Here is a 21,736-nt window from a genome sequence, read left to right on the forward strand (position 1 = left end):
GGTGGGTAGTGGGGTCCCCCAGGGTTCTGTGCTGGGACCAGTCCTGTTTAATTTATTCATAAAAGACCTGGAGGATGTGGATGGGGTAAACAGTTCAATCTCTGTATTTGCGGATGATACTAAGCTAAGCAGGGCAATAACTTCTCCGCAATATGTGGAAACCTTGCAAAAAGATCTGAACAAATGAATGGGGAGGGGCAACTACATGGCAAATGAGGTTTCGTGTAGAACATGTAAAATAATGCATTTGGGTGGCAAAAATAGGAATACAATCTATACACTGGGAGGAGAACCTCGGGGGGAATCTAGGATGGAAAGGGACCAGGGGGTCCTAATAGATGATAGGCTCAGCAATGGAATGCAATGCCAAGCTGCTGCTAACAAAGCAAACAGAATATTGGCATTAAAAAGGGGATCAACTCCAGAGATAAAACTATAATTCTTCCGCTCTACAAGACTCTGGTCCGGCCGCACCTGGAGTATACTGTCCAGTTCTGGGCACCAGTCCTCAGGAAGGATGTACTGGAAATGGAGCGAGTACAAAGAAGGGCAACAAAGCTAATAAAGGGTCTGGAGGATATTAGTTATGAGGAAAGGTTGGGAGCACTGAACTTATTCTCTCTGGAGAAGAGACGCTTGAGAGGGGATATGATTTCAATTTACAAATACCATACTGGTGACCCCACAATAGGGAGAAAACTTTTTCGCAAAAGGTAGTTTAACAAGACACGTGGCCACTCATTAATATGAGAAGAAAAGAGGTTTAACCTTAAACTACGTAGAGGGTTCTTTACTGTAAGAGCGGCAAGGATGTGGAATTCCCTTCCACAGGCAGTGGTCTCAGCGGGAAGCATCGATAGTTTCAAGAAACTATTAGATAACCACCTGAACAACCGCAACATACAGGGATATACAATGTAATACTGACATATAATCACACACATAGGTTGGACTTGATGGATCTTTTTTTAAACTCGCCTACTATGTGATCATGTTTTATACTTTACCAACAAATTGAGTTATATATTGTGTTTTTTTTTTGCATTAAAACTCATTTAAAAAAAAATTGCATTTTGAAAAACCACTGAGCAAGTACCGTGTGACATAAAATGGTGGACGTTGCAATTTTTTTATTTTTCAGGGTCTCTGCTAAAAAAAAAATATATATATATATATATATATATATATATATATATATATATATATATATGTTTGGGGGTTCTAAGTAATCTAATTTTCCAGCAAAAAATATAGATTTTTACATGTAGGAGAGAAGTGTCAGAATAGGCCCGGTCTTCAAGTGGTTAACGAGCGGATGATCAGCACCTCTGTCTACCATAAAAAACAATCAGTGGTTCCTTTGGTGGTCACATCTATGTAATGTAAACTGATGAGGTAAACGCAGCGGATTCTGTCAGGTTTCTGAATGTAAAACCTAAAAAAAAAAAAAAAACGGATTCTTCCAGACATGAACATTCAATTTTTCTTGTGCACACTTCATGTTGTACTCTGTATTTTCCAGCGTCTATTAATGTTGATGTCTTCTTAGATCGGCGACACGAACACCCTGCCCAACCTGCAAGAATTCCTCCAGAACAAGACAAAGGTAGATCAGAAAGTCCAGGATCTGCTGAGCTGGGTATTGTCGGAGAAACTCTTCACTATAAAAGGCCTTAAAAAGGAGAAGGTGAGATTATCAATCAGAAAATGTCCCTAGATACTATTAAATAGCTAACTGCCAATTACACTTTAGATTCAGGGAGGGGGGCTCAGACAGTGGTCATCAACCCTGTCCTCAGGGCCCACTAACAGGCAACATTTTATGTATTACCTTGGGGGGGAGATGCAGACTAGAATACTGCAATCACTGAGCAGCAAATGATATCACCTGTTATGTATTTCAGTTATCTTGCAAACCTGGCCTGTTAGTGGGTCCTGAGGACAGGGTTGATGACCTCTGATTTAAAGGATTTAGACCCCTTTCACACTGGGGTGTTTTTCATGCGCTTTAGCGTTGAAAAAAGTGCCTGAAAGAAGCTGCAACTGCAATCCCAATGTAAAAGCCCGAGTGCTTTCACACTGAGGCGCTGCGCTGGCAGAGCGTCAAAAAAAGTCCTGCAAGCACTTTCTTTGCAGCGCTTTTGGAGTGGTGAATACAATGCTCCTAAAGCGCCCCTTCCCATTGAAATCAATGGGAAGCGCCTGAAAAACGCTATTGGCAGCAGCGTTTTGTGGGCGCTTTTAACCCTTTATTTGGCCACTAGCAGGGGTTAAAAGCGCCCCAATAACGCTCAAAAAACGCTGGTAAAGCGCTGCTAGTTTAAGCGGCACTTTACGAGCATTTTTCGGGCGCTGACATTGTGAAAGGGCTCTTAAAGCACTTGGGCTTTCACATTGGGACTGCAGATGAGGCTTCTTTCAAGAGCTTTACAGGCGCTTTTTTTAACGCTAAAGCGCCTGAAAAACGCCCCAGTGTGAAAGGGGTCTTAGGGTGTAACATGCTTTTACTAACCTGCTACCAAAGAGCCCCCCCCCCCCCTCCCTGTGTCAGTGGGTGGGGGTTCCTCTACCTGCACCTACTGTCACATTTTGAAAACAGCGGGGCTTCGCTTGCACAGCTGCATCATTCATTTACAACAATCTGTGAATGAAAGATCTACAAGTCGCCGTCTTCCACCACGGCAAGCAGACTTGTAGTTTCAATGTACTGTAAGTTTGCTGATCAGCGCGGTTGTACTCCATTCACACTCCCTACAGCTCTGTAACTGAAAGTCACAGTACAGAAGTACGTTGTGTTTTTTTCCCTGCAAAAATATGTGCATTTATTTTTTTCATGAACTTGGTGTTTAAGGCCGGGTTCACACTATTGTGAATTGGATGCAGAATCTCTGCATCCAATTCGCAATAGCAGGAGATTGTGACCGGCTCACATATCTCCAATGCAGCTCCGGTGCGAAGTTGCACAGGGGTCCTGTGCGTCTTTCGGTCTGTCTCAGGTCCGAATTCAGCCCAAATTTCGGGCTGAAATCAGACCTGAAACTGTGAACCAGGACACACCGGACCCCTGCTGGGAGCCGCATTAGGTGTGAACTGAGCCTAAAGGCTAACAGAATATTTGGAAAGGCAACTTACCCCAGCCCACTCAGCCGCTCTTCTGACAGAAGGCCTGAAGTTGTTTATACTCCCAGATAACTTCTCCTGCCCTTAGAAACGCTAATTACAGGAGTAACAGTGTGAATGAGGCATAACATGTATTTGTGAATGAATTCTCTTTAGGGTTGATAGAATTTTTACTTTTTGCGTTGTAATCTTTCATACAAATGTGGCTTTTACTATCTTGTGTCTGTGGATAGCCTAGACCAGTGTTTCTCAACCAAGGCGCCACTTTGGGGGGGGGGGGGGCACGAGCACGAGACTCAATTTCCTCTGGATCAGAGATGGATGCATGGGGGACTCGATTGTGATAGGGAAACTTTGCCATAGGGGTACTCTTATGGGATGGGAGGCTGTCATGTATAGGGGGGACTTTGATGTGATGGGAGGCCTCTGACTCAATGATGAGAGTACTGTATGGTAATAGGAGGCCTCTGATGTATGAGGGGGACTTTGTTGTGATGGGCGTCCCTGAAGTGAGGACCCCTGATGTGATGGAGGAAGGAGGGCTCAGATATGATGGGAGACCTCTGATGTGATGAGAGAACGTCTGATGTGATGGCGGGGGGGGGGAACCTCTGACGTTCTGGGGGACCTCTGATGTGAAGAGAGACTCTGGATGTAATGGGGGACTTTTGATGTGGTGGGTGGGGTCCTCTGATGTGAAGGGAGACATTGATGTAATGGGGTGACCTCTGATGTGATGGGAGGACTGTCTGATGTTAAGGGTGACATTGATGTGATCAGAGGACGTCTGATCTGATGGGGGATCTCTGATGTGACCTCTGATGTGATGGGGGACATCTGATTTGATATGGGGGGGGGACCTGATGTGAAGGGGGAAATAACAAAAACAGTCTGGCGACAGGAAACTGGGGCATATGCTGCATGGAAACCTTGGGAGTATCCTGCAAGAGCCCAAAGAGCAGCTGTGTGGATGAGCACAGGAGGGGGTGTGAATACAAGTACAAACATTCAGGGGCAACCACAATTAAAAGCACTGATCGGGACAGTCTTGTGTGGACAAATGATCGAAAAGCTCAATGGGATAAAAACATGTGCCAATTTATTGATAACATGTGCTTAAATTACCAATTAGCTTAAAATCTCCTTGCATAGATGGAACAACTGGAAAGCTTGCTCCTCATTGTAACCACACCTTGAGAAGCGGTCGGTGATGGACTGGCTTGGTAAAGCAATGCCGCGATGGCAAAACCTTCATGTGTTCCTGGATGTCACTAGGAGGAAAGAAACCAGCTTATGCAGAGCTGGATGGACAACGTGAGGCCTCGATCGAATCCCCGGTGGTTAGTGGCGAGGATGATAGAACAGCCACGGAACAAAAAAGGACAGAGAGGCTTGAACAACCACCGACAGGAGGTGGTAGGCGGAAACACCCGAGCGTGAAGTCATATGGTCGGGGAACACAGGCTTGAAACACGGGTGAAGAGCAAGCCAAGGTAAATGGGGAGGGAGGATAGCTGTGGTCTTGACAACGCGTTTCAGGGCGTGGCCCTTCTTCAAGTCATGTGAGATAGACAACCAATGGGATTTAAATAGGGGTGGACCGTGGGAGGAATTGTATATTTAAAGGAACCATGGCTGGTTTCTCCACCGCAGCAATACTTCCATTGTTGAAGCAACCTGATGACAATAGCTCAATCTACATAAACTGCAAATGCTCAGAGACAAGGGGGACAATAAAAGCAATTGACAAGAAAACTGGTTAAAGTATGATTGGCAGACGATGAATTAAATCATTATCAAAAAAAAAGTATAAAAAATAAATATAGAAAATAAAAACAATCAATTTAAAATAAAAATAAAACAAATTTATTAAAAAAAGGAAGTATTAGATAAGCGCTATACTAAATGTGATAGCCCAAAATGCATGGTCGCACAGGCTGAGGTTGTTCATCCGAATGAAGGAGCGCGGCTGTCAAACAACCTCAGCCTGTACGCTCACGAAACCGGTCGCACCCACCTCATGATGTCATCTCTCTCCGCCGGCGCTCCAGACTTCGTTCTGCTTTGAACTGCGCTCCACGGCCGGTGTCTGTGCCACTTCCTGGCCGCTAGCGGCTACAGCGCCTCAGCTTGACGGACTATCAGATGACCACATCCATGCTCAGCTTTTAAAAAGTGACTGAATGCTCATAGATCACATCCAAAATGTGAGTTGCCTGTATTAAATAAGTTTTCATAATTAAAGTGTATGTTATCTCTACACCAAGAGGCGCCTCTTCCTTTGCTTTTTTTTTAATTAGTGGACCTCCAGCTGTTGCAAAACTACAAGTCCCATCATGCCTCTGCCTCTGGGTATCACGCTTGTGGCTCTCAGTCTTGCTATGCCTCATGGGACTTATAGTTGTGCAACAGCTGGAGGTCTGCTAATTGCATATCCCTGTTGTAGGGGATCAGGGGGGTGAAGAGCTGGCTCAGAGGCAGTCCAGTAAAATAAAAGTGGCTTTATTCAGCAAAATAGCAAAAAAATAAAAATAAACATAAGACCAGACAGTCTTATCACACTGATGTGCACACAGGTACAGCTCACAGTTCAGCAGCACACAGGCTTACAGGTAAGAGTTCATGGCTCCAATCGGAGCTACAGTCTTTTTGTGGTTAAGCTCACCCAGCAGGTACACCATCCAGCAATGGACATTTCCACACAGCGTGCTGCTGTGTCTCTCTCTCCTACTCAACAGCTCCACACTGATACTCTCAGCACACCTGATAATAAGCAGGTCTGAAGGGGAAGTACCTGCCTTCTTCGATTAACCCCTTCTTAACCCTGCCCCAGGCTGACCCTCTACTAATATATATATATATATATATATATATATATATATATATATATATATATATATATATATATATATATATATATATATATATATATATTGTGTGTGTGTGTTTATATGTATATAAATGAAAAACTATAAGAAAAAAATTATAATGAAAAATAAATAATACATAATTGGAAGCCATATGAAAAAGGACACATGATTATTATTATTATTATTATTATTATTATACAGGATTTATATAGCGCCGACAATTTACACAGCGCTTTACAACATTGGGGTAGACATTACAATACAATTCAAGACAAGGGGAACCAGAGGGTCCTGCTCGTTAGAGATTACAATCACATGATGCCTAACGCCATGTACTATATATTACTATAATACCCTCAATATGTAGCCCTGTGGGTACACACTGAAGGTATACAGACTGGAGAACGATATTGTGTATAGCCAAATGTAAGGATTGTGGTAGCAAGACAGTAAGGAACAATAGCAGAGGGAATCTAGACGAATCTCTAGACCTTCGTTCAACCCATTGGGAGATAGGGAGGCCAGTTTGTAGATCCAGAATGATTCTCGTTTACATAATAGGGAGAACCTCTCATTGTCAGTTGGAGAACCACCTGGAATGCATTCAATGGCTATGACCTTTTAAGCAATGAATATTTTTAGCATGGTGAGTTTTGACGTGGCGGGGAACACTGTGTTTGTGAAGTCCCTTTTTGTATAAACCGTCGGTGCTCCCCTACCCGTTTTTGTAGGGTTTGTATCGTACGGCCCACGTATAACAACAAGTTGCATAGGCATATAAGTTTGTATATCACATACTTAGTAGAGCAGATAATAAATTACTTTATGTCATTTTTTTTTTATCGCCCCTATCAGAAAAGGAGGGTTGGCCATGTTGGATAAACTGGCAAGTCAAACATCCCCTTTTCTTACACAGGAATATATCAGTTCTGTTGTCAAAATAGGACCTAATGTCCATGATGCTCTCCTTTTCAAGGATTTTTTAGTTTGCTAGGGGCAACAATGTTCTTCAGAGTATGTGTTCTTTTAAACGTAACCTGTGGTTGCCCCTGAATGTTTGATGTGAAGTGTGGACTGTCTGATGTTAAAGAAGACATTGATGTGATGGGAGGACCTCTGATGTTATTGGGGGGGGGGGGGTCTCTGATGTGATGGGAGGACCTCTGATGTGATGGGAGGACCTCTGATGTGATGGGAGGACCTCTGATGTGATGGGAGAGCCTCTGATGTGATGGGAGGACCTCCTGATGTGATGGGAGGACCTCCTGATGTGATGGGAGGGCCTCCTGATGTGATGGGAGGGCCTCTGATGTGATGGGAGGGCCTCTGATGTGATGGGGGGGCCTCTGATGTGATGGGGGGACCTCTGATGTGATGGGGGGGCCTCTGATGTGATGGGGGGGCCTCTGATGTGATGGGGGGGCCTCTGATGTGATGGGGGGGCCTCTGATGTGATGGGGGGGCCTCTGATGTGATGGGAGGGCCTCTGATGTGATGGGAGGGCCTCTGATGTGATGGGAGGGCCTCTGATGTGATGGGAGGGCCTCTGATGTGATGGGAGGGCCTCTGATGTGATGGGAGGGCCTCTGATGTGATGGGAGAGCCTCTGATGTGATTGGGGGGGGCTCTGACATTATGGAGGACCTCTGATGTGATGGGAGAGCCTCTGATGTGATGGGAGAGCCTCTGATGTGATTTGGGGGGCTCTGACATTATGGAGGACCTCTGATGTGAAGGGAAACATTTGATGTGATGGGGGACCTCTGATTTGAAGGGAGGATGCCTGATGAGAATGGAAACATTGATGTGATGGGTGGATGTCTGATGTGAAGGGAGGACTGTCTGATGTTAAGGGAGACATTAATGTTAAGGGGGAACCTATCATGTTGTGAAGGGAGACTGATGTAATGGGGGGGTCTCTGATGTAAAGGGAGACCTTGATGTGATCGGAGGACGTCTGATGTTATGGGGGTACCTCTGATCTGATTGGGGGGGGGTCTCTGATGTGAAAGAAAAAAACATTGATATGATTGGGGACCTCTGATCTGAAGGGGGGCTTCCATGAAGTTAATTCCATCAAGGTGGTTGTGTGCATTGTCCCAGGCTCAGGTTGCATACTTATAAAGGGTGCTTCCATTGACAAAAGGTTGGAAAACACTGGTCTAGACTACCACTTATGTGATTATAAGATTAATGTAAGAAATCTCTTTTATATGTCATACTTGCTCCTCCACCTCCTGTTCTACAGCAAACATCAGAGGAGAGATGGAGAGAACAAGGTGGTGTACACAGGCTATAATGAAGGACAGCCAGTACATACAGTAGGTAACAAAAGCTGCTATTGTTGTAACTGGAATAGATCCTGGTTATGCAAATCTGTTAATGAAAGTACAGAGAGCTTTATTATGCTTCAGCTTTGCAGTGTGTGCTTATTGATGCTTTACAACTGTAGTAAGCCATAACCTCATATGTATATCCAGCGGTGGGGCGGTGGCGTCATGTCTGTACTAACCATATTGAAAACTCACCCCAGCCTTATATTAAGGCTGCCCTTCCCTTGCTGTTTTAGTTTGAGGAGGTCCAAGCCTTGCCAGGTTCTCCCACTCTTGCTCTGCCCACTCCTGACTTCCTGTTTGAAATAGAATACTGCGAGAAGCTGAACGCCAAATTCCAGGAGACGCGTGGAGAGAGAGACGTCATTTATGCTCTGCATGGCAGCCGGCTGGAGAATTTCCACTCAATACTGCACAATGGCTTGCACTGTCACCTAAACAAGGTGAGGCATGGTAATAGTTCCAGGTCACTATAAAATATTTGTGTGTAAGTATACAATAACTCCAGCACTAAAGCAGCACTAGTGGGCTATATACTAGTAGATTTTTTTTTGTTCAGCCCGCAGAGTAAATGAAAAAACACTAAAATATTCCTCCATCCACACTATACAGTGCAGATAAATTGATCTCCTGCTGTGCCTATTGTATTTTTAACAACTGACTCCACCGGCCAATAATTTTCTGCCCGGCTCCTTTAATTTTGCAGTGGAGGGATGCTGTGCTGTAGCTCCACCCAAAGCTAAAGCCCAAATTATGGGCATTCCTGGGGGGAAGTTGAGCCCCAGCCTCCTTTCTAAGCTGACTTTTTTTACTGACTTTTATGAATGATCAGTCAGCACTGGCGAGGCTGAGTGATAAAGCTACCGGCTGCCCGTAAACATATGGGGCAAGGACAGATCTATCACACAGCCCTGGCTGTTTATTCATAGTTGTAAATGATCGTTCAATGCTGCAGCTGTGAGATGTATCTGCTGGCTTCTAGTAAACATGCATGGCACCGGCAGACCAGTCACACAGCCCCAATAGTGCTGACTATTTATTCACTGGCTCCACCAGCCATCAATTTTCTGCCCAGCCTCTTTGATTTTTCAGCGGAGGGATGTAAGCCGGTAGGAGACAGACTAGTGTATCTAGGTAGCTAATTGCCACATTTATCCTTTACAATGCCTCTGCAGTGCAACTATATAGACTGGCTCTGTATGTGCCCCTGCCCCCTCCTGCCCTATTACCTGTTGGTTGGTGGGGCTGCCCATTACAGTGTTGTACCAGTAGTAAATCACGTTGAATGGAAGGTAGAGGTCAGGGCTGCAGTAGACGGCAACTGGGAAGTTTGTTGGTGCTTGCACTGTGGGTTTTGGGGCAACTATTCAGAGGATGAGATATGGCAATTAAAGTAGTAGTATCATGACAAGTTTACTAAAAAGGTGGACCTTCTCTTTAAATCTAGTGACGTAATGGAGATTAAAACCGGAGAGTGCAAAATCTGGTGCAGCTCTGCATAGAAACCAATTGGCTTCCAGCTTTTTTTTTTTTTGTCAACGCTCAAAGTGATTGTAAAGTCTATTTTTTTTCCCCCTATAAAAATAACAAACCTGTTATACTTGCCTGCCCTGTGCAGTGGATTTGCACAGAGCTGCCTGGGTCCTCCTCTTCTCTGGTCCCTCTTCTGCACTCCTGGCCCCTCCCTCCTGTTGAGTGCCCCCACAGCAAACAACTTGCAATGGGGGCACCCGAGTCACGCTCTGTGTCCATTCTGACACCGAGCTGCGGTTTGTCTCTCTCTCTCTCTCTCTCTGTCTCTCTCTCTATCTGTCTCTCTCTCTATCTGTCTCTCTCTCTATCTGTCTCTCTCTCTATCTGTCTCTCTCTCTATCTGTCTCTCTCTCTCTGTCTCTCTCTCTATCTGTCTCTCTCTCTATCTGTCTCTCTCTCTCTGTCTCTCTCTGTCTCTCTCTGTCTCTCTCTGTCTGTCTCTCTCTGTCTGTCTCTCTCTGTCTGTCTCTCTCTGTCTGTCTCTCTCTGTCTGTCTCTCTCTGTCTGTCTCTCTCTGTCTGTCTCTCTCTGTCTGTCTCTCTCTGTCTGTCTCTCTCTGTCTGTCTCTCTCTGTCTGTCTCTCTCTGTCTGTCTCTCTCTGTCTGTCTCTCTCTGTCTGTCTCTCTCTGTCTGTCTCTATCTGTCTGTCTCTATCTGTCTGTCTCTATCTGTCTGTCTCTATCTGTCTGTCTCTATCTGTCTCTCTCTGTCTGTCTTTCTCTCTCTCTCTCTCTCTGTGTGTCTCTCTCTGTGTGTCTCTCTGTGTGTGTGTCTCTCTGTGTGTGTGTCTCTCTGTGTGTGTGTGTCTCTCTGTCTCTCCCCCTCTCTGTCTCCCCCTCTCTGTCTCCCCCTCTCTGTCTCCCCCTCTCTGTCTCCCCCTCTCTGTCTCCCCCTCTCCCCCTCTCTCTCCCCTCTCCCCCTCTCCCTCTCCCTCTCCCCCTCTCTCCCTCTCCGTTTTGCCTATAGTTCTACTTTTAATGTTTATATTTATCTGGAGTGTATTGTTCTTGCAAATTATGTGATTCTCCATTTCTTGCAGACATCTCTGTTTGGTGAAGGGACCTACCTGACCAGTGACCTGAGTCTGGCTCTCCTGTATAGCCCCCATGGACATGGGTGGACTCATAGCTTCCTAGGCTCTGTTTTGAGCTGCGTTGCCGTGTGTGAGATGATTGATCATCCTGATGTCAAGTGTCAGATCAAGAAAAAAGGTGAGAAAGCTCCGTGGGTGCTGCATACAGGAGGCATCTGCCCTTATAGGAGCTTTCCAAGGCTTCTACTGCAATTTTACATCTGCATTTGTAAAAACACAAATAGTTTTTTGCCCTTTTTATTGAACGTATCTTACAGACCTATATGATGAACTGAACATTTAAAATTGACTTCTTTACAGTGGCTTAGTGGTTATCACTTCTGCAATGCAGCACTGGGGTCCTCAGTACAAATCTAGAGCCAGGACACTATCTGCATTGCATTCTGTATGTTCTACAAATAAAACAAAATTATAATTGTGCAACCAAAGTAATAAAAGTGAAGTGCAGCAGCCAGCATCAATGCTGATTGGATTGTGTAGACAAAAATATAAACAAAAAATGCAGCGCTACCAGGATATATCCCCTAAGAAATATCTATTGGGGAAATTATCTCCACCAAATGGTGATCGAAATAAAATGGATAAAAATATAAACCCAAAAAAAATCCAGAAATCAGACACAGCATGAACTAACTGTGTTAGCCCTTGTACACACGGTAGGACATTCCGACGGAAAATGTTCGATCGGACCTTGTTATCGGATAATCCGAATGTGTGTGGGCTCCATTGGACTGTTTCCATCGGAATATCCGACCGACAAAGTTTTAGAGCTGGGCTATAAAACTTTCCGACAACATGATCCAATCGGAATTTGTCCGATTGTGTGTAGAGAATTCCGATCGGACAAAGTGCCACGCATGCTCAGATCAAATTCCTACACCAAAGCTAATGGCTTCTAGCCTGAACCTAGTCCCGTCGTAACGAAATAACGTTGTCATGTTACGTACGATCGGATTTTCTGAGAACTTTGTCCGACCGTGTGTATGCAACACCAGTTTCGGACAAAATCCGACGGATTTTGTTGTCGGAATGTCCGACCGTGTGTACAAGGGCTAACATATATGAAAAATAAAAGTGTCCACTATTCATCATCTCAAGTGAACATCCATATAAAGTCTCTGAATGAACAGAATAGTACAAAGTGCACAAATGATCAAATAGAGACAAAATCAATAACACAGTCACTTTAAAGTGGTTGTAAACCCTTACAACACATTTTGACCTACAGGTAAGCCTAGACCAAGGCTTACCTGTAGGTCCAAGAAATATCTCCTAAACCTATACGGTTTAGGAGATATTTGCCCAAAGACAGGCACCACCGTCTACGGAGCGCGCAGTGGTCAACAGCAAAATGCCGCGAGTGGCGGCCCCCGTGCACATGTGCGGGAGTGACGTCATCTTGGCTTCGCTGAATGACAGCGGCGGAGCAGCAAGACCCACCGAGAAGATGGATGCACCGTACTACAGGGGACAGCGGTGACTTCGCTGGCTCCTGTGTCAGGTAAGTGACACATAATGGACTACTATGTGATGCACAGTAGTCCATTATGCTTTACCTTTGCAGGGAATGAAAGAGGAAGTAAACCCATCAGGGTTTACTTCCTCTTTAAGACCCCATTCACACCTGAGTGTTTTGTAGCTTGAAGCCTGAAGCTACAAAATGCTGGAGGGGAAAAAAATCCATTATTCTCAATGGAGATGATTTACATCTCCACTCCATGTCGCCTGAAGCCGAACGCATGAAGCTCAAACAAGTTCCGGACCATTTTTTGTCGGGCAGATTTGGGCGTTTTTCTTCTTTTTACATTTGTGACCTTTTGCCCTGCACAAAATCGCGGCAAAATGGCGCGAAATCGCAGTAAAAACGCTGAAAAAATGCAGCAAACTCGGGGTTAATTCGCCTGAAAACGCTACGCTCAGGTGTGAATGCAGCCTAAAAATGCTCGGTATACCCCTCGTGACAATACGACAGGAATTCCAGCACTGTGTTCCAAGTATGTAACCCCAAGATTCAATATGTGCAATTTCTCTTCAAAGAAGGTGTGCCACTTCATGCAAAGAATCTCCAATGTATAATAAGGTATTAAATACTCTTACCCTCCGGTGTGGACACACACACATATGGTGGTGAATCAATCAGGCATGAGAGACGATCATCTCCAGTAGATCATCCGATAGATTGTCCAGGCAGGATGGTGGGACATCATATCTCATGTGAAAGAATGGGAATCCCAATTATCATGGAATAGATAACCAACTTCCAGGCTCACGTACCGATACCAATGCAGTTAACCACACCACAGATGATGAGAAAAATATAGAAAAAAAGAGAGAAAAAAAGCCTCTATATGGAGCAGGTCACTCCGATACAAAAATGATTTATTTAAAAAATGTGCAGCATAAAAAATAAAAAAAGGTAATTCGTACAATTAAGTACAGCCCGAATCATTGCAAAAGCGGGGTAGATCCAGCCAGCAGGCTATATACCCGACATGTTTCGTATAATAATACTTCAACTGGGGCATAAATATGTCTCATTCAGAGATATACAGTGCCTTGCGAAAGTATTCGGCCCCCTTGAACTTTTCAACCTTTTGCCACATTTCAGGCTTCAAACATAAAGATATAACATTTTTATTTTTTGTGAAGAATCACCAACAAGTGGGACACAATTGTGAAGTGGAACGAAATCTATTGGATTTTTGAAACTTTTTTAACTAATAAAAAAATGAAAAGTGGGGCGTGCAAAATTATTCGGCCCCCTTGCGTTAATACTTTGTAGAGCCACCTTTTGCTGCGATTACAGCTGCAAGTCGCTTGGGGTATGTCTCTATCAGTTTTGCACATCGAGAGACTGAAATTCTTGCACATTCTTCCTTGCAAAACAGCTGGAGCTCAGTGAGGTTGGATGGAGAGCGTTTGTGAACAGCAGTTTTCAGCTCTTTCCACAGATTCTCGATTGGATTCAGGTCTGGACTTTGACTTGGCCATTCTAACACCTGGATACGTTTATTTGTGAACCATTCCTTTATAGATTTTGCTGTATGTTTGGGATCATTGTCTTGTTGGAAGATAAATCTCTGTCCCAGTTTCAGGTCTTTTGCAGACTCCAACAGGTTTTCATCCAGAATGGTCCTGTATTTGGCTGCATCCATCTTCCCCTCAATTTTAACCATCTTCCCTGTCCCTGCTGAAGAAAAGCAGGCCCAAACCATGATGCTGCCACCACCATGTTTGACAGTGGGGATGGTGTGTTGAGGGTGATGAGCTGTGTTGCTTTTACGCCAAACATATCGTTTTGCATTGTGGGCAAAAAGTTTGATTTTGGTTTCATCTGACCAGAGCACCTTCTTCCACATGTTTGGTGTGTCTCCCAGGTGGCTTGTGGCAAACTTTAGACGAGACTTTTTATGGATATCTTTGAGAAATGTCTTTCTTCTTGCCACTCTTCCATAAAGGCCAGATTTGTGCAGTGTATGACTGATTGTTGTCCTATGGACAGACTCTCCCACCTCAGCTGTAGTTCTCTGCAGTTCATCCAGAGTGATCATGGGCCTCTTGGCTGCATCTCTGATCAGTCTTCTCCTTGTCTGAGCTGAAAGTTTAGAGGGACGGCCAGGTCTTGGTAGATTTGCAGTGGTCTGATACTCCTTCCATTTCAAAATGATCGCTTGCACAGTGCTCCTTGGGATGTTTAAAGCTTGGGAAATCTTTTTGTATCCAAATCCAGCTTTAAACTTCTCCACAACAGTATTACGGACCTGCCTGGTGTGTTCCTTGGTCTTCATGATGCTCTCTGCGCTTTCAACAGAACCCTGAGACTATCACAGAGCAGGTGCATTTATACAGAGACTTGATTACACACAGGTGGATTCTATTTATCACCATCAGTCATTTAGGACAACATTGGATCATTCAGAGATCCTCGCTGAACTTCTGGAGTGAGTTTGCTGCACTGAAAGTAAAGGGGCCGAATAATTTTGCACGCACCACTTTTCAGTTTTTTATTTGCTAAAAAAGTTTAAAATATCCAATAGATTTCGTTCCACTTCACAATTTTGTGTCCCACTTGTTGGTGATTCTTCACAAAAAATTTAAATTTTATATCTTTATGTTTGAAGCCTGAAATGTGGCAAAAGGTAGAAAAGTTCAAGGGGGCCGAATACTTTCGCAAGGCACTGTATATGGATGTTCACTTGAGATGATGAATAGTGGACACTTTTATTTTTCATATATGTTACACGGTTAGTTCATGCCGTGTCTGCTTTTTGGATTTGTTTTGGGTTAAAATTTTTATCCATTTTAAGTTGATCACCATTTGCTGGAGATATTTTCCCCAATAGATATTTCTCCTGGTAGCGCTGCATTTTTTGTTAATAGTTCTGTATGTTCTCCCTGTGCTTTTTATGGGTTTTCTCTAGGCACTCCAGTTTCCTCCCACACTTGAAAGACGAGCTAAAAACAAGCTGGGTGCTTAAAGCGGACCTTCAGTCATTTTTTCATCTTTCCAGCTAATAAATATTCTGCCCTTGTTGTTGTTTTAATTTTGGAGAGTAAAGCCCCATACACACTATCAGATTGTCTGCTGAGTTTTTCCTTCAGATTTACCAAAACCATGTAGTAGAAGGGCCTGCCTGATTGCATACACATTGAAACTCCTAAGGTTTGACCTCATATTATATGGTTTTGGTAAATCTGAAGGAAAAACTCAGCAGACAATCTGATAGTGTGTACGGGGCTTTAAACATTTTTTTTTTCTGCTAGTAAATCCCTTATACAGCCCACTTCTATGACATGAACAGCTCTCTCTCTCTCTCTCTCTCCTGAGAGTTTGCCAGGAAAGGGGGGGTCCTAAGAGGGCCAATGAGGGCTGCAGAGCTGGAGGCGTGCCTCTGTGTAAATCCAGGAAGTGAACAGGCGGCAGCTTCAGCTGCCCACAGTTAAAATGGATGCAGCCAGACTCAATGAAGGGAGATTTTTGCAGCATATTTGGCAAGTACAGAATCACAGTATATATAAAATAACATGCAAAGTGGTTGGGGGGAAGCTTCAGAATGGCAAAGATGTTATTGTTACAAATTATGTGTGCAGACTGCAGTTTGTTACAAATTATGTGTGCAGACTGCAGTTCCTCTTTAACCATTTCAGCCTCGGACCATTTTGCTGGCTTGAGACCAGACCACTTTTTGCGATTCGGCACTGCGTCGTTTTAACTGCGGTTGTGCGACGTGGCTCCCAAACAAAATTGACGTCCTTTTTTCTCCACAAATAGAGCTTTCTTTTGGTGGTATTTGATCACCTCTGTGGTTTTTATTTTTTGTGCTATAAACAAAAATAGAGCAGCAATTTTGAAAAAAACGCATTATTTTTTTTACTTTTTGTTATAATATCCCCTAAAAATATATATAAAAATTTTTATTTTTCCCTCAGTTTAGGCTGATGCGTATTCTACATATTTTTGGTAAAAAAAAAATCGCAATAAGCGGTTATTGATTGGTTTGCACAAAAGTTATAGCGTTTACAAAATAGGGGATAGTTTTATGGCATTTTTATTAATATATATTTTTTTTAGTAGTAATGGCGGCGATCAGCGATTTTTATTGTGACTGCGACATTATGGCGGACACATCGGACATTTTTGACACATTTTTGGGACCATTGTCATTTATACAGCAATCGGTGCTATACAAATGCAGTGATTCCTGTGTAAATGACACTGGCAGTGAAGGGGTTAACCAGGGGGTGGCAGTGTAGGGATTAAGTGTTCCTAGGGGTGTGTTACTAACTGTGGGGGGCTGGGCTTTGTGTTAGTGAACACTGATCTCTGCTCCAATCACATGGAGCAGAGATCAGTATCACTTGTTGCTAGGCAGAACGGGGAGATGCTGTTTACAACGGCATCTCCCCGTTCAGCCTCCCCGTGAGACGACCGCGGGTATGCCCACGGCAATCGAGTCCACGGGACCCGCAACTGGACTCATGGGGGTCCCGACCGGCACGCAAGCGGGGAGGCATATAGAAATGGACATACCTGTATGCCAATATGCCTGCCTGTGCCATTCTGCCGACGTATATCATCGTGCGCCGGTCGGGAACTGGTTAATGGTGTTACTGTAATCACTTTAATTGTTGCATTTTGATGAATGAGCCAAGTTGTTGTATTCTGTTGTATTGGACTCTTGGCAATTCTATGTGTCAGTGTTCTGGGTACCATGTCTGATATGCTTAACCCCTTGTCTACAAACATACGTTTATAAACGGTGTTGTATACAAAGGGTTACAGTGCAGTATAAAGGGGTTAAGCTGGAGCTTACCATTGATTTTCAGCACTGCCTGCAGCCATTTTAACTGTGGGCAGCTGAAACTGCTGCCTGTTCACTTACTGGATTTACACAGACAAACCCCTCCACCTCCGCAGCTCTCATTGGCCCTCTTATAAATCCCCTCTGCCTTCATGGCAAACTGTCATGAGAGAGAGAACTGTGTATGATGTCATAAGCCTAGGCTAATGACCAGACAAGAAACAGGAAGTGGGCTGTATAAGGGATTTATTGGCAGAAAAAAAAAAATTACTATCCAAAATTAAAACGACAACAAGGGCAGAAGATTTAATGGATGGAAAGTTAAAAAAAAAAAAAAATGACTGAAGGTTCCGCTTTAAGGTTGTTGCCAGGATGGGAAATTTTAGCAAAAAATCTGTGTGGCCGAGACCTGCAAATACAGGATCTAAAATCAGTTCTGCTTCTTCTTAAACTCAACACAGATTCGGCGGGTATAGATCGGAAGAGAGCGAGAGCGCGGAACAGCGAGGGCGGAGATGTTCCACAGAAGTACTTTGTAGTGACCAACAATGAGCTGCTGAGAGTCAAATATCTTCTGGTCTATTCTCAGGAGCAGCCACAGAGGAGGTAAGTAGTGCAGCTACCGCCTACTACTCTTTCTTCCATTGGGGTTTGTCAAGAAAATGTTTACAATGCAAAAATGTTGTGTTTTGTATGTATGTAATTAGGGCTGCAACTAACGATTATTTTCATAATCAGTTAGTTGACCGATTATTGTTTCGATTAATCGATTAATCGGTTAATAACCTTAAAAAAAAAGTGTGGTGTATAAATTAGTTAATATGTAAAGTTTTTAAAAAAAAGGCAATTTATTCTTAAATATCTCTATATGCAGTGGTAAATATACATAACTATATGGTTAGGGAGCAAAATATCTAATCCACTCTGAGAATAACAGACAGAAGAGATATACTGTATATATTAGAGGGGATATATACTGTATATACTATTAGAGGAGAGATACTGTATATACTATTATAGGCTATATACTGTATATACTATTCAAGGAGAGATATACTGCATATACTATTAGAGGAGATATACTGTATAAACTATGAGAGGAGATATACTGTATATACCATTAGAAGAGAGATACTGTATATATCATTAGAAGAGATATACTGTATATAATATTAGAGGAGAGATATACTGTATATAATATTAGAGGAGAGATATAGTGTTTATACTATTAGAGTGTATATAGTGTATATACTATTAGAGGAGATATATACTTTTAAAGGGTCAATCTGGTAAATATCAGACTCATTAACTTTAACCCCATTTTGTTACTGGCTGATTAATCAATTATGAAAATAGTAATTGATTAATTTCATAATCGATTAGTTGTCGATTAATCGATTACTTGTTTCAGCCCTATATTTAATGGTGTTGTGGATAAGTTCACCTTTTGAAAAAAAAATAAATGCACTTTTTTTTTGCAGGTAGATGCGCATGTATTCTTATTTATTTTTATTTTTTCTAAGGAGCCTGCAGAGCATTGCACCCACTATCAGCAGATTGCGGGTGCAATGTGAAGCTCCTGCAGAGTCTGTGTAGCTGTCTGCCGTACCCCCGATACGGGCAGGCAGTTACTGGAGAGCAGGAAGAGCAATGAACTACAAGAGCGCTCACCAGCGTCCTCGCAGCTCATTGCGAACTATAACTGCGTTTTTCTTTTTTGTTTGTTTCTTTTTGCGCTATAAACAAAAAGACTGACGATGTAAAAAAAAAAAAAAAAAATATTTTTTACTTTTTGCTATAATATCAAAATAAATAAATACATTTCTTCACCAGTTTAGGCCGATACGTATTCTACATATTTTTGGTAAAAAAAAAATTGCAATAAGTGTATATTGTTTGGTTTGCACAAAAGTTATAGCGTCTACAAAATAGGGGATAGATTTATGAAATTTTTAATTTATTATTATTTTTTTTTACTAATAATGGCAGCGATCAGCAATTTTTAGCGGACAGATCGGACACTTTTGACACTTTTTTTTTTTTTTTTGGACCATTGACATTTTTACAGCGATCAGAGCTAAAAAAAATAGCCACTGTATAAATGTCACTGGCAGGAAGGGGTTAACACAAGGGGTTAAATGTGTTCCCTCGTGTGTTCTAACTGTGGGGGGAGGGGACTGCCTGGAGGAGGAGACCGATCTCTGTTCGTAATCTTTAGGATCAGCAGATCTGTCTCTCCTCCCGTGACAGAACGGAGACCTGTCTGTTTACATTGACAGATCTCTGTTCTTTCAGGAGCGATTTGCGGGTGGCCGGTGGGCATTGCGACCTCCAGCTATGAGTATCGGCACCAGTGTCCCGCCGCGCGTCCCCGACAACTCTTAGAGCAGCCGATGTACAGGAACAGCGATTTTCCCAGGGGAGCCAACCTGCCGCAGTATAACTGCAGTGGCTGGTCCTTAATGAGGGATTCCACCTACAAAAAAAATATTAAAAGCCAGCGGCTATAAATACTACAGCTGCTGACTTTTAATAAATGGACACTCACCTGTCCCGGGGTCCAGCGATGCCGGCAGCCGAGGCCGATCGATCGCTCGGCTCTCGGCTGCTGCCGCCACCATTCTAGGTGAGGGAATCAGGAAGTGAAGCGTTGCGGCCTCACTTTCCGGTTCCCTACTGCGCATGCGCGGGTCGCACAGCGCAATAGGAATGGTCCGCGCTGTCTCTGGGACCCGTGTGTGTCCCAGCAGACAGCGCGGTGGGACAGGAAACAGCATAGACTCCCATGGGAGTCTATGCCTGGAAGTGGGTGCAAATACCTGTCTTAGGTATTTGCACCCCCCCCCCCCCTGAAAAGGTGCCAATTGTGACGCCGGAGGGGGGTAGGGTTCCGATGAGCGGAAGTTCCACTTTAGGGTGGAACCCCGCTTTAAGGCCCCTTTTCACACACGGGGGGGGGGGGGGTGTGGGCAACGGCGGTAAAGCGGCAATATTTTTAGCGCTGCTTTAACGTCGTTTTAGCAGCGGTATGCGGCCGCTAGCAGGGCGGTTTTAACCCCCGCTAGCGGCTGAAAAAGGGTTAAAATCGCCCACAGAGCACCACTGCAGCAGCGCTTTGCCGGCGGTTTAGCCGCGCTGCCCCGCCCCATTGGTTTCAATGGGTAGGAGTGGTTTAGGAGCGGTGAATACACCGCTCCAAAGATGCGGCTAGCGGGACTTTTTTCACCGTCCTGCCAGCGCACCGCTCCAGTGTGAAAGCCCTCCGGATTTCATACTGAAGTGAAAGGGACTGTTTTTTTTTCAGGCGCTACACAGGCGCCATTTTTAAAACAGCCTCGGTGTGAAAGGGGCCTAAGTGGTTAAAGTTATAGTAAACACTTAACAATAAACAATGTTTAGGAAATATTTATTTTACCTACAGGTGAGCTTTATTATAAGTTTTACCTGTAGGTAAAAATGTCACAAACAAGTTTACTACAACTTTAATGGTCTTGCTTTTATCGTTTATTTTTTTTTAAGCTGGCCATACACTATGCAATCTGATTGTAGCATCTCATTTAGATCTAGTAAAAGTATCTAATATAAGGACCTGTGTGATTTGGATATAAATTGATTGGATTGTACAGGTCTTCTATTACTTTGGTAACTAAGATTGTACAGTCTGATTGTAGGGTGTATAGCAACCCTAACGCTGAACTCCAGGCAAATCTAAACAGCCAATTAATGTAAGTATGGACAGTTGGACGGGTTAATTTGGTTGGTCAGCAAACTGGTGAGTTCAGCTATGGAATGTTCTGTTTTTGGCTTTCATGTGTTTGCCCTTCCATGTGCACTTTGCTGTGAAGGCCAGTTATAGGTGGGGGCAGTGGCCATGTTTTTAGGTTACTGATGTAAATTTGGTCCGGGGACACACTGGGCACCTTCGCTGCCATTGTGCTATTGTGCTATTGCTGGGTGTCCAGTGCGCTCCTGTTCCTTTAAGGCAGATTGGGCTGCCTCCAGGCTCACCTGCCCCTCATCTATCCATTTGATGCATGTGCTTCCACTGGGGAGGCTACTTTAACACTGAGGCGCTGGGCGCACTGGCGGTAAAGCGGCGCTATATTTAGAGGTGCTTTACCGTCGTTATAGCGGCGCTTTTCCACCGCTAGCGGGGCAGTTTCAACCCCCGCTAAGTGCCGAAAAAGGGTTAAAACCTGCCCCATTGTTTTCAATGGGAAGGGGCACTTTAGGAACGGTAAATACACCACTCCTGCAGCGCTCCAAAGATGCGGCTTGCAGGACATTTTTCAGCGTCCTGCAAGCGCACCGCTCCAGTGTGAGAGCCCTCGGGACTTTCACACTGGAGAGACAGCAGCGGCTGTTTGAGGGCGCTTTGCAGGCGCTATTTTTAGCACTCTAGTGCGTCAGTGTGAAAGGGGCCTTATAAATTCAGTAGTGTTAGGACTGCAAGCAATACACAGGGTGCCGTGAAGAGCCCTTGCA

The 21,736-nt window shown here is 43.9% G+C and overlaps 1 protein-coding gene across 1 annotated transcript in view; it reads left to right on the forward strand.

Moving 5' to 3' along the window:
* LOC143963371 (protein mono-ADP-ribosyltransferase PARP16-like) overlaps positions 1-21,736 on the forward strand; it is a 33,142-nt gene that overhangs the window by 5,189 nt on the left and 6,217 nt on the right. Inside the window, exons 3-6 of the mRNA XM_077472992.1 lie at positions 1,550-1,687; positions 8,560-8,766; positions 10,896-11,067; positions 17,713-17,857. Of these exons, the coding sequence (XP_077329118.1) occupies positions 1,550-1,687; positions 8,560-8,766; positions 10,896-11,067; positions 17,713-17,857 (662 nt within the window). The remainder of the gene's footprint in view (positions 1-1,549; positions 1,688-8,559; positions 8,767-10,895; positions 11,068-17,712; positions 17,858-21,736) is intronic.

This window comes from Lithobates pipiens, unplaced genomic scaffold (assembly GCF_037356315.1).
Source record: "Lithobates pipiens isolate NorthernLeopardFrog02 unplaced genomic scaffold, aLitPip1_a1.2 Scaffold_8, whole genome shotgun sequence".
Lineage (NCBI taxonomy): Eukaryota > Metazoa > Chordata > Amphibia > Anura > Ranidae > Lithobates > Lithobates pipiens.